The sequence below is a fragment of the Dendrobates tinctorius genome, unplaced genomic scaffold (genome assembly GCF_039654945.1).
Source record: "Dendrobates tinctorius isolate UK_male_01 unplaced genomic scaffold, ASM3965494v1 ptg000095l, whole genome shotgun sequence".
NCBI lineage: Eukaryota > Metazoa > Chordata > Amphibia > Anura > Dendrobatidae > Dendrobates > Dendrobates tinctorius.
Window position 1 is genome coordinate 20,884,375 of NW_027361763.1, and position 13,275 is coordinate 20,897,649.

Consider the following 13,275-nt stretch of genomic DNA (forward strand, 5'->3'; position numbering starts at 1 on the left):
GTGGAGCCCTCTGCCTGCCCAGGTGTTGACACTGTGGTGGAGAGAATGCACCAGATCTGGGACCAAGTGGTGGATAAGTTATCTCTCTCCCAGGAGAAGGCCCAGCGGTTTTCCAACCGACATAGGACCATTGGTCCCCAGTTTAAGGTTGGTGATATGGTGTGGTTATCATCAAAAAATATTGCTATGAAGGTGGCTTCTCCTAAGTTTAAGCCTAGATTTATTGGACCTTACAAGATTGTGGAGATTATTAATCCGGTCTCTTTTCATTTGGCTCTTCCTGTCACATTTAAAATCCATAATGTGTTCCATAAATCTTTGTTGAAGAGGTTTGTTGAACCTGTTGTTCCGGGGGTGGCACCTCCAGACCCTGTATTGGTTGAAGGTAACATGGAGTATGAGGTAGAGAAAGTACTGGATTCCCGTCTGGCTAGACGGAGACTCCAGTATTTGGTTAAGTGGAAGGGTTATGGTCAGGAGGATAATTCCTGGGTCTCCGCCTCTGATATTCATGCCAAACGATTGGTGCGTGCCTTTCATCGGGCTCACCCTGATCGCCCTGGTGGCATAATTGAGGGTTCGGTGACCCCTCCTCAAGGGGGAGGTACTGTTGTGAGTTCATTTTCCCCTTCATTACTGAGGCCCGAGGAACTCCCTCTTCTGGTAAAGAAAGGTATCATAAGTTGAGGATCCAAGAAAGGCACTTCTGAGCATCTGCGCTGCTTTAGTGATAAGTATTCTTCAGAAATCCATATAAATCTTTCAAGTTCTTTATTATATGTACTACAGAAACTACGCGTTTCGAGGTGACAAACCACACCTCTTCTTCAGGTTACAGTACAGAGTTGTGATCGGTCTATACAAATGACAGCTTTATATGCTGTGTGGGCGTAACCCGAGAAGGGCGTCAACCTGCACATGCTGCACATAAAGATATTTGGAATAGACAAGCAAAGTGACATATATATATATATAGAAAAACATATATTCGGGATCGTGATAGTATTGTGCATCCTATTCAGACAATCAATGCAATAATATGGACTTTTATAGTTAAATAAAAAGAAATATATAAAATATGTAGAACACAAAAAAAAGGGAACAAGAGAGGATAAGAACCAGTTTCATTGTGGTGAGTTTGAGACAAATGTCTGGCGGTTTCACCACTGAGCTATCATGAGTGATGAGCTACCGGTGGTGAGGAGTAGTGAAGTGTAATTACTCATTTGATATAACTAGTGTAAAGTGCAAAAAGTTTCCTTTCATCAATAGTAGTGATAAATGGGAATGTATAAAAGGAGCTATATTTGGAGAAATTGTGTATTTTAAACCGATGTATTTTTTTTTTTTTTTATGTTGTCATTCACATGGCAGATCTATGAAAGAACTAGAAGCATATTGCCACAATTCCCAGTGTGCAAATATGCGAGAGAAAAATATAAAACCAAAGTGTTTAATTTAAAGATGTGTTTTAAAATTATTTAAAAAATTATTTAAAAATAATTTTGTGGGGAAGTTTTTAAATCCCAAAAACCAACTTAATGAAAGGACTGATACAAATTAAAAACCACCATCGATCTATGCAAAGGCTACTGGCAGATTCCCCTTAGTCCTGACGCTATTCCCAAGTCGGCATTTGTCACCCCATTTGGCTTATTCCACTTTTGAGTTATGCCATTTGGGATGAAGAATGCCCCGGCAACCTTCCAAAGGCTGGCTGACCGGCTTTGGGATGGTCTCCAGGACTATGCTTGTGCCTACCTGGATGACATCGCCATCTACAGTGCAACATGGAAAGAGCATCTAAATCACCTAGAGACAGTATTGGACAGGATCCACCAGGCCGGAATCACCCTGAACCCAAACAAGTGTCACGTGGGCACAGCAGAGGTTCAGTATTTAGGGCATTGGGTGGGAAGTGGGAAACAGTGACCAGAATCAGCCAAGATTGAGGCCATAGCCAAATGGCCCATCCCACGCACTAAAACCCAGGTCATGGCGTTTCTAGGGACAGCGGGGTATTACAGGAAATTTGTTCCCAATTACAGCAGCGCAGCCAAGCCCCTCACTGATCTGACCCGTAAGAACCAACCGCGCCAGGTAACCTGGACCTCAGAGTGTGAGGAAGCCTTCCGCCAACTAAAGGATGCCCTCACCAATACTCCTGTATTGGCCGCACCAGATCCAACTAAACATTTCCTGGTTCACACAGACGCTTCTATGTTTGGATTGGGGGCAGTACTGAGCCAAGTCGAGCCGGATGGCCAAGAACACCCGGTAGCTTACCTGAGTCGGAAACTACTGCCCCGTGAAGTAAGCTATGCGGCCATCGAGAAGGAGTGCCTGGCGGTAGTATGGGCACTCAAGAAGTTGCAACCATATTTGAATGGACGACAGTTTTCCCTCCTAACGGACCATCATCCCCTAGTCTGACTTAATCGGGTCTCCAGAGACAACACCAGATTGCTACGGTGGAGTTTAGCCCTACAACCTCTGGACTTCACCATCCACCAGAGACCCGGCAAACAAAACGGTAACGCCGATGGACTAAGTCGACAAACGGAACTTGTACCAACCCCATAAACTTCGGTCATCCCCAAACCGATCCGTTGAGGATCAGACTGTGTATGCCGATCACGTCGCTGAAAAGGGGGAGTCGTGTTACGTGCTGCAGAACCACTCAACACCCAGAATATGTTGTGCAGTTACATGTATGTATAATAGGTTCCATGTGAGATGCATGTCCCTAATGCATCAGTTCACAGGCTGCGCCCCTGGGCAGAGGGGACACGATATTCACCTTTTGTCCGCCCTCCCCCCACCTTTGTAATTCCCACAGTAAACATCGGCAGGCTCCGGCCACCTGCAGCTTTTGTAATGCATGTCTGGCCTGCCGCTTTTCTATTGGCCTGCCCTCTGTATCTGTGTGATATATTATGTGTCCTGTGAGTAAAGTGTTGTCAGACTGGAAATACATGGAGAAGCAGTGATCTTTTATATGCACCCATGTAACCAAGGAATTCCAGCCAGCGTCATTCATTCAGACTCCAGCCAACGCAGAGCGGACCTCCGAAAACACGGGGTGGTACTGAAAGAGGTACTCCAGCTTGGTAGACCCCGTTACACCTGGTATGCATGCTACCCCTCACCCCCCAATACTGGTTTGCATGGTCCCCTCACCCCAATACTGGTATGCATGGTCCTCTCACCTCCCCTATCCTGGTGTGCATGCTAAACCTCACCCCCCATTGTTGTTTGGAGATCTCCTTGGTCTTCGAGGAGTTGTTTGGAGAGCTCTTTGGTCTACATGGTGTTGTTTGGAGATCTCCTTGGTCTTCGTGGTTTTGTTTGGAGATCACCTTGATCTTCATGATGTTTGGTTATTGGTGCCTCTTGTTAATGGTGTTGCCGCCTTTGTTCCCTTTCAGACAAGGTAAAGTGTATATACTGATAAGACATGTTACACTTTGATTACACACCGGCGGACGTCCTGTCACTAAGCATGGAACTTATGAAGGTAATTGTTTGCACCAGAAATGTTTAGGGGCTTCATCACAAATAGGGGTGAATACATATGGACATACCAATTATTAATTATTTGATCCCATAAATTTTATTTATTCCTATATTTTTCTCACTTTATTAACTTAGATTATTTAGTGCAACAGAAATCGGATTACAAAATATTTAAACACATGTTATAAATAATGTAACAAATGGGTAAAACCATGCTACTCAACCCCTACTTACATTTAAAGAGGGGAAATGAAGAGATAGATAAAAGTATAATTTTTATTTAAAAAAACGCTAAAACCAAAACATAGCAAAGGATAAAAAAGCAAAATCCCTCACAAGGAAGTATCGTGCCAACTCTCAAGGATGTAGACCAAAACATAATTATATGTATATATACCAAGGGATAAAATAACCACTATGTAGGGTTAGCTTAGTAACAATAGTGTCACATTAAAAGTGAACTAAAAGAATAAATATAATATAGTAGATAAAAATAATATTCCAAATACAAAGCAGGCCCAATCTATTTGATAGAATCACAATGGCTAGAAATATGATTTATACTTAAATACTGGTCAATGCTATAGTAAGCTAAAGAAGGGATGAATCACACCTATGGTGCTAAGCCAATGAATCAAAAGAATCGGCAATAATATCACTGGTCTTATTTTAGCTGGAGTAACACATAGTGACTCACCAGCGATCCCAACAACGATATCAACATGTTAGGATCGCAGGTGAGTCGCGATGTGATCGCTGGTGAGCTGTCACACAGACAGCTTCACCAGCGATCAGCACAGCGACGCCGAGCGCCCGACATCGCTGTGTTCGCTAGTTACCAGGGCGCTGATGCAGTGAGCTTGTAACTAACGTACACATCGGGTATCCAAGGGACGCACATCTCTTGGATACCCGATGTGTACGTTAGTTACCAGCTGATCGCTGGTCTCCCGCCTGTCACACGCAGCGATGCGTGCTGGCCAGCGGGAGACCAGCGGGAGACAAGTGACAAAAGAAATGTCCAGCGGTTTCCTACAGTGATCAGCGATACCGGCTGGGGGGCCGGTCGCTGATCGCTGTCACAGTGCTTTTACATGTCATGAGCACTGTTATATCTTTGCCTATTTGCATGACTAAATGAGACCAGTGATATTAATACCGATTCTTTTGATTTATAGATTGTATAAATCATATTGTTAGCCATTCTTATTCTTGGGCCAACTTTGTATTTGGAATATTAATTTTATCTACTATGTTATATTTATCTTTTGAGTTCACTTGTAACGTTACACTATTATTGCTAAGCTGACCCTACAAAGTGGTTATTTTATCACTTGGTATATACAGCATACATATAATTTAGTTTTGGTCTACAACCTTGAGAGTTGGCACGATCCTTCCATGTGAGGCATTCTGCTTTTTTATCCTTTGTTATGTTTTGGTGTTAACTTTTATTTAAATAAAAATTATACTTTTATGGATCTCTTCATTTCCCCTCTTTTATTGTAAGTAGGGGTTGAGTAGTATATTTTGAGGTGAAGTGCCATTTCTTCATTCTTATTTGGACACCATATTTATATTGTTAAAATGGGTAAAAAGCCTAGGGATGTGAATACTTTCACAAGCCATTGCATGTCTATTATCTATATGCATTAGCTATCTCTATAGCATTCACTGCTGTCCAAAAGCGATGAACACAAGCAAGTAAAAAACATATGCAAAACGGAATCTCAAATGAATAAAAAATGCCGCGTTTTTCCTGCGAAGAGATGCAGATATGGTGCAGAAATTTTATATTGAAATACTCAAAGTGAGCACATACCCTTGGTTTTTGCTTTTATTTGATTAGATAAACTGCACTTTGAGTTTAACTCTGGTCTCACCAGTATGATATAACATTTAGGGAAGAATGTGCAGCCTAAAATTCCAAAACTTGAAGTTATTACAGCAAATATTTCTACAAGAACAGTATTTTTCCCAGTAACACTCATGTAGGATGGGATGAAAGCCACCCAGACACTGCAGACCACCAGCATGCTGAATGTGATGTTCTTAGCTTCATTAAAACGATCAGGTAAATTTCTGGCCAAGAAAGCCACAATAAAACTAATGGCAGCAAGTAGTCCCATATAACCCAGGAGCATAGAAAAGGCCAACATGGACCCCTCATTACACTGAAATATGATCTTGTCCTGATATAAGTGAGTGTTCATCTCTGGGAATGGAGGAGAAGTAGATAACCAAATGATACTGAGTAACACTTGGATAAATGAGCAGAAGAAGACAACACAGTTTGTAATCTTCACACCAATCAATCTTCTCCAGGAACTTCCAGGTTTGGTGGCTTTGAAGGCCGTGTAGACCATGATGGTTTTAGCCAGAATAGAAGATACGGCTGCTGAGAAGATGATCCCAAATGAAGTCTGACGAAGCATGCAGGTGACATGTGTAGGACGACCCAAGAACAAAAATACACAGAGGAAACTCAACATGATGGAAGCCAGGAGAATGAAGCTCATGGTTTTGTTATTTGCTTGAACAACTGGAGTGTCTTGAAATAGAATAAAGATCCCCAAAATTACAGATGTTTTAAAAAAACATAAGACAGAAATTGCAGAAATTGTAAGAACTGCAGGGTCATTTGTGTAGGACAAAAATTCAATAGGTTTCGGTACACATTGATTGAAGTCATTTGGCCACTGATCTTCTGGGCATTTTTGGCACGACACATTGTCTAAAAAAAGAAAGAAAACAGTAAACCTTTACCCATATAGGACTACTTTATTGAAGAGATTTAGAACAAAGACATATTTTAGAATTCTGGTATTTGTGAGTTCATCAAAACACAATTCAGTAATGCCTTCAGGTATCCAAGTAATTCTGACATTGCTTTTTTCACCACACACATATTTCTATTAATGTTAATTTTTGGTAAAAAAAATTGTATTTTTCTATTAAAAAAAATGTTTTATCATTTTAATCCGTCTATAACACATATCCAAGCAAAAAAGTTCCAGCAACAAACATCCAAATCAGATTGTTGAATAGATGTTAAAACTTCATCTTTATTGCAACATCTTTAAAATCATGATATTAAAAGTGTAAATCCAGGATTTTAAAGATATTGCAATAAAGATGAAGTTTTAACGTCTATTCAACAATCTGATTTGGATGTTTGTTGCTGGAACTTTTTTGTTTGATTACCACAGCCGCTTTTTCCGAGCACCATCCTGGAGCCCACACCCAAAGCCACAGGAATTCATTTAATAGTGTGCTGACTAGCTTTTTTTTCTCCTATATTGATATAACACATATCCAGTATTTTGTATCAATATGATATTAAATAGATTTTATTATTTGAATGCTTCGATATGTACGTATGTTATCATTTTTTATATTTTTTTTACTTGGAACATTTCACAATGGTTTGCAAAATAATAGTAATGTAATTCTGCATTATTTAGTAAGAATTTTATTTTATGCACTTAGCCATATTCGAAAAAAACAGTGATGTCAAAATGATAGAATACTCCAGGTATTTATGACACCATTTTGAAAACTATATATCTCACAAAATTTGTCTATGAGCATGATACAGGAAAGATATATATCTTTGTACCGTGTTAGTCAGTAGATAGAAGAATATTTAGAATTGAGAGTCCTCAGTGGTTGATACCTTTTAATGGCTAACTGAAAGATGGTAACACGTTGCAAGCTTTCCAGACTACTCGGGTCTCTTCATCAGGCATAGACTAATACAAAATCTGAAGAGTCACATATTTATACACAAGACAGCACAGAAATAACACAATAGCTAAGACAAGTGATGTAAAGTGGAATAGTCCTTATGGGGGAGTGATAAGCATAAATATTGGAACAGTTCATAGATAAGGAGTGTGAAAGTTTTTTTGCCCTCTGATTGTGTCTGTCTGGTTCTGTGTTGTGATGACCCCAGAAGGTCTAAAGAGCAAATTCCTTAATTGTTGTAGAAAGACATAAATCCATGCTACACATTCTTTCCTGCACTGAATGTTTGGAAAGTTTTCATAAATTTGTACTCTGAGATTCTTCTTTCTCTCTGAGACTTGAAGTTACCTTTTAATACAAATAATTTAATGTCCATCATGCTCTTTACATCAATTAAGGAATTTGCTCTTTAGACCTTCTGGGGTCATCACAACACAGAACCAGACAGATGCAATCAGAGGGCAATAAAACCTTCACACTCCTTATCTATGAACTGTTCCAAAATTTATGCTTATCACTCCCCCATAATGACTATTCCACTTCACATCACTTGTCTTAGCTATTGGGTTTTTTCTGTGCTGTCTTTTTGTATAAATATGCTATCCTTCAGATTTTGTATTAGTCTATGCCTGATGAAGAGACCTGCATATTCTCGAAAGCTTGCAACGTGTTACCATCTTTTCAGTTAGCCATTAAAAGGTATCAACCACTGAGGACTCTCAATTCTGAATATTTTTCTATGAGCATGATCAGTTTTTGAATCCAGAGGTTTTTATGCAAGACATGGTAGAAATCAGAAGTGAAAAAACATGTTCATTTTCTTCTACCCATGCATCTGTTAGAGCACATATCTTTTAGGCATATAGCAATAGATTGGAAAACTACACCTCAAGATTGATTGGGCAATATCTGTGGAGCTCAGAAATACATCAAATAGAGAAATCTGTCTATTACATGCAGGGCAGGGTCATAAAGTAAAGAGTCAACCTAAGGCTTTTGGAGTCTAGATTCTACATGACTGGCTGAGCAACCCCATACGATGTTTGAAGATGCTCTTCAGCTATCAGAATGACAGAAAATTCCCAGTAGTGACCCCATACTACAACCCTGAGAGTGCAGTCAGATGGTTGTATAACATTGACGATAATTGCATCGCAGTGCATGGACTGGACGGCAGCTCTCCTGACCCGAGCGTCACAGGTGTAAGAAATACATGAAGCTGTCATACTCGGGTCAGGAGAACTGACTGCCTCCCCAAGCATTCTGATGCAATTGTCATCAGAATTATATGACCATCTGATTGCACCCTAAAAAGAATATCTTGGGGAATGGTGAAGTTTTAAATCCCATAATTGTTATGTAGGATTTAGTGTAAACCTTGGAATAAAAACATACTGTACATTTTCAATTTTTTTAATTAAATTGATTGTTTAGAATACATGTCTTTTAAACATCAAGCAATATTATAGTGAAGTACCTCTGAAAGTTTATCAGATTTTTTTCTCTTGAGTTCAGAAATACTACCAATGTTGTGTAAATTTGCTGCTGGGATGTATGGCAGGATCTGAATATGAAGGATCATCCCAACGCTTTCATAGCCCAAATTTAGCATGAATGGTTTAGCACTTTTTGTTTGAAGAGGCTCCAAGCCATCATTACCCCAAGAAGTGACTCCATTTTGAACATATCTTTGAAATAATTTATTTAGACATATTGTCATTTTTTTAACTTTATAGTTTTTTATGCAGTATTTAATGGAAATTATCATGACTGCGACTGCGGACGTGGCCCAGCTGACGCCTCCATGCCGACCGACCACACCGACGTGGGGGCAAGCGTCCCATGTGGGGACGAAATGTGGACCCACTGGACCACAAAGTAACCAGAACCTACCCAGACAAGGGAAGGGCAGCGAGCAGGATCTGTGGCAGCTGAGCATGTGGACGAGGTGGCAGAACAACATGACACCGCACAACTTCAACACATAAAGTTTACTCAAAGACAAACATAGTACAGGAATGAAACATAATGATGCCTGGCTCCCGGTTCTGTACAACAGACGAAGGCAGGAGGACATCACGGGTTGATGCAGTCCAGGTTTGTCTGGCACTGGCATACTAGGACGGCCTTTGTCTCAGGCCTCAGGCATAGGAGGAGAACATCAGACACCGACCTCAGACAGACTTCAGACAATGGCAGGGGTCATCACGGGTAGATGCAGTCAAAGGTTGCCTGGCACTGGCATATCAGGACAACCTCTCTCTCAGGCCTCAGGCATAGCACTGGCTCAGCAGGAGAATATCAGACACACACCCAGAACAGACGTCAGACAATGGCAAGAGTCATCACGGGTTGATGCAGTTCAGGGTTATCTGGCTTGGGCATACTAGGATGGCCTCTCTATCAGGCCTCGGCATAGCACAGGCTCAGCAGGAGAACATCAGACACCGATCCAGGACAGACATCATCACAGGGGAACTCTAGGATGGCAACACAGGTCATCGGCTAGTTAGATCCAGGCAGAACCATCACCAGGAAACAAGGCTGGAGACTCTCCAGGAACACAGGCAGGACCAACTCTGGAACACAGGCTGGACCACCAGGACCATGGACCAGACATCTGGACACAGGCAGGACAACTAGGAACATGGACTGGACATCAGGAACATGGACTGGACATCAGGAACACGGACTGGCCATCAGGAACACAGGTCACACACAGGACATCTGGACATCAGGGTACCTGCGGACATCAGGTGGACATCAGGACACCAGGTGGACATCAGGTCTCAGGCAGGACATCAGGACATCGGGTCTCAGGCAGGACATCATGACACCAGGCGGACATCAGGTCTCAGGCAGGACATCAGGACTCGGATCTCAGATAGAGCATCAGCACACTGGCATCGGTCTCCGGACATCTGGCCACGAACGTTAGGCTCTGGACATCAGGCTGCGGACATCAGCTCCGGACATCAGGCCGCAGTCATCAGGCTCCGGAGCTCTGGCAGCGATCGGCAGGCTCTGGACATCGGGCAGGGAAGCATAAGATCCGGACATCAGGCGGAGGACATCAGGCACAGCACATCTGGAAGTGGTCATCAGACACTGGACATCAGGCCGCGGTCATCAGGCTCCAGACGAGAGGCCACAGTCATCAGGCTCTGGACATCTGGCAGCGACCTGGAAAGGAACCCAAGCGGTCTGATGCATTCCCCACCGCGTTGGACTGGAACCGGCAGGAGATTACACCGATTAACCAGCTGAGCGCACAGTATCAGAAACTCAGCAGACACACCGGACTCCCACTTCCAATATGAACCCAGGTTAGATCACAGAAAGTCAGGTAGCAAAGAGTCACAGGCACTGGGCCAGAGGGCTCAAGACATGGAAGGACCTCAGGAACATAACACAGAGGACACATTTCAGACAGGTACAGGAACAGATCAAGGAAACAATTCACAGCAGGAAACATGTACAAGGCAAGACTCCCAACATTAACACAGGGACCAGGATATTCTGCCTCCTGGAGGGCAGACAGGAATAAGGGCCAGGATATTCTGCCTCCTGGAGGGTAGACAAGAACAGGGACCAGGATATTCTGCCTCCTGGAGGGCAGCAAAACAGGCATCAGCACACCTAGAAACTGCAGGCAAGCAAGGCAGGTGCTGAACACCACACAGACATAGCAAGACACAGAGACATAAGACGAAGCTCTGGCAATGCCTCTCAGAGCAGGGAACTTTTATATAGGAGCTGCCTCAAAGTGATAGGCTGGAGCAGCAATGCTAGCACACACCTATTCCTCATAAAAGCAGGGGAGGTGTGGCCACATGCACCCTAAGCACAGCCAGACACAAATCAGTATTGCAAAGGACACCTGGCAGAGCTGCAAGCCTTAACACACGTGGTAAGCCATACACAGTGCAGAGGACCTAGAAATCCATGGATAGCTTTTTACAGCAGCAGCCAGGGACCGCACAAGTGGGTGGTCATGCAGTGCAGTGGAGTCACACATGCTAGTTAGGGGGAAAGGAGCAAAGGGTTAATGCAGAGACATGCTGAGTAACGCCAGGGAAAAAAGATACAAACATACCGGCGTTACAGAAATCATGAATGAAAAAATAATTTTTGTTTTTTTCCCAATTGTGTCTTTTAGAGGACATTTTTTTCTGATGCAGAGCTTACAATCGAAGAATAGCATTTTAACATTTGTTGGGTAATTTAGCTCAAATTTAGAAATGTCCTCAAATTGCCCCAAATATACTGCCAGTATATATAGCAGGGTCTGGGAGTGCATGAGTTACACAGGTCTTTTTTATTTTGTACTCTCATTTCATTTGACCAGAGTAACTTCTTCCTCATGCCATGTAGGGAATACAGCTAGCATGTGGAAGAAGGTTCTCGACATATGAGAACAAAGTTGGAGTGACATTCAAAACACTATGTGTGGCAGAAAAATAGCACTGCACATCTCCTTGGAAACACCATGCCCATCATCACATATGTTGGTGGCATCATCTTGCTGTGGGGAGGTTTTTCTTCACCAGGGACAGGGAAGATGGTCAGAGTTGATTGGAAAATAGATGGAGCTAAATATAGGGCATACCAGGCAGGGAAAACCTGTTAGAGGCTGCAAAAGATTTGAGACTGGGTCATAGGTTCACCTTCCAGGAGGACAGAGACCTTTTGACATACTGCCAGAGCTACAATGGTTTAGATCAAAGCATATTGATTTGTGTGAATGGCTCAGTCACCATCCAGACCCAAATGCCAGCTAGAAACTGTGGGCAAAAAATTCAGCCTCTAGATGCGCAAAGCAGGTAAAATTTAACCCCAAAAGACTTGCATCAGTAATTGCACTGAAAGGTGGCTCTACAAATGTACATTACAAATTCAGATTTATATTTTTAAAATATTTAGAAAACCATGTATAATTTCCCATGCACTTACATTTTTGCTAGTTAGTTTTCATATATCACATAAAATCTCAATAAATAAATTGAACTTTGTGGGTGAAATGTGGACAAATGTGGACAAGTTCACAGGGTATGAATACTTTTTTAATGCACTGTATATATATATTTTTTAACACTCCATCCTAAGCTACTTTTAATGCTCTTTTTTACATTTGGAGGAAAATAGGGTGATCCACTGTGCATATGGGGTACTGAAGGGGTTAATTAGGGCTATGGGGCACTGAAGAAAGATCAGGCTTCAGGAAAGGTCAAAAAGCCCCAGCGCATGAGCACTGCAGTACTTCGACGTGCCCCCAACAGAGCAGCGAAGTACACCTGCACAGGAGCGCAATGCCGAGGAGACTGTGTGGATGACCCAGGGATGTATCATTCACAAGGAACAGGAAGGATGACGGTGATATTAAGAAGCTGAGAGGAGCTGGATATAGAACATAGACACCCCTCAGAACAGACCACCCCACAGGTGAGTATAATAAAAGTTATTTTTCTTCTCTTACAGGTCCGGTTAGGGGATTACATACAGCATTATGATGCCACGCTTGGTGACAGGTTTCCTTTACGCAAGTTGGAGATGAATTGAAATCTAAAAGGCTTAACGTTAAAGATGACACATTTCCTTTGTATTTTAGGCATACCACAATGGGCTTATGACCATCTTCTAGCATTTGTACCTCCTATGAATACAAATTCTGGCCTTCTGATGAACCATTAAAGCAGAAACACATTGAGGCAGAGACATAGAAGCAATCTTTATCTATAAGCATCAAAATGAGTGGTTTACGCTTTAAGTGACACGGCATTACCCGGGCATAGTAACTAACTGTGGTTAGTTACAGCACCTCACTTCTCTCATTTTCCCATCACATCTCTCATTTTCCCCCCTCACATCTCTTATTCTCCCCTCACTCCTCTCATTTTCTCCTCTCACATTTCTCATTTTCCCTTCTCACATCTCTCATTTTCCCCCTCACACCTCTCGTTTTCTCCCCTCACATCTCTCATTTTCCCCTCTCACATCTCTTATTCTCCCCTC

The 13,275-nt window shown here is 42.3% G+C and overlaps 1 protein-coding gene across 1 annotated transcript in view; it reads right to left on the minus strand.

Moving 5' to 3' along the window:
- Positions 1-5,321: 5,321 nt before the first annotated feature.
- Positions 5,322-13,275, minus strand: part of LOC141098814 (vomeronasal type-2 receptor 26-like) — a 63,385-nt gene continuing 55,431 nt past the window's right edge. The window contains exon 4 of the mRNA XM_073586790.1: positions 5,322-6,250. Within this exon, the coding sequence (XP_073442891.1) occupies positions 5,322-6,250 (929 nt within the window). The remainder of the gene's footprint in view (positions 6,251-13,275) is intronic.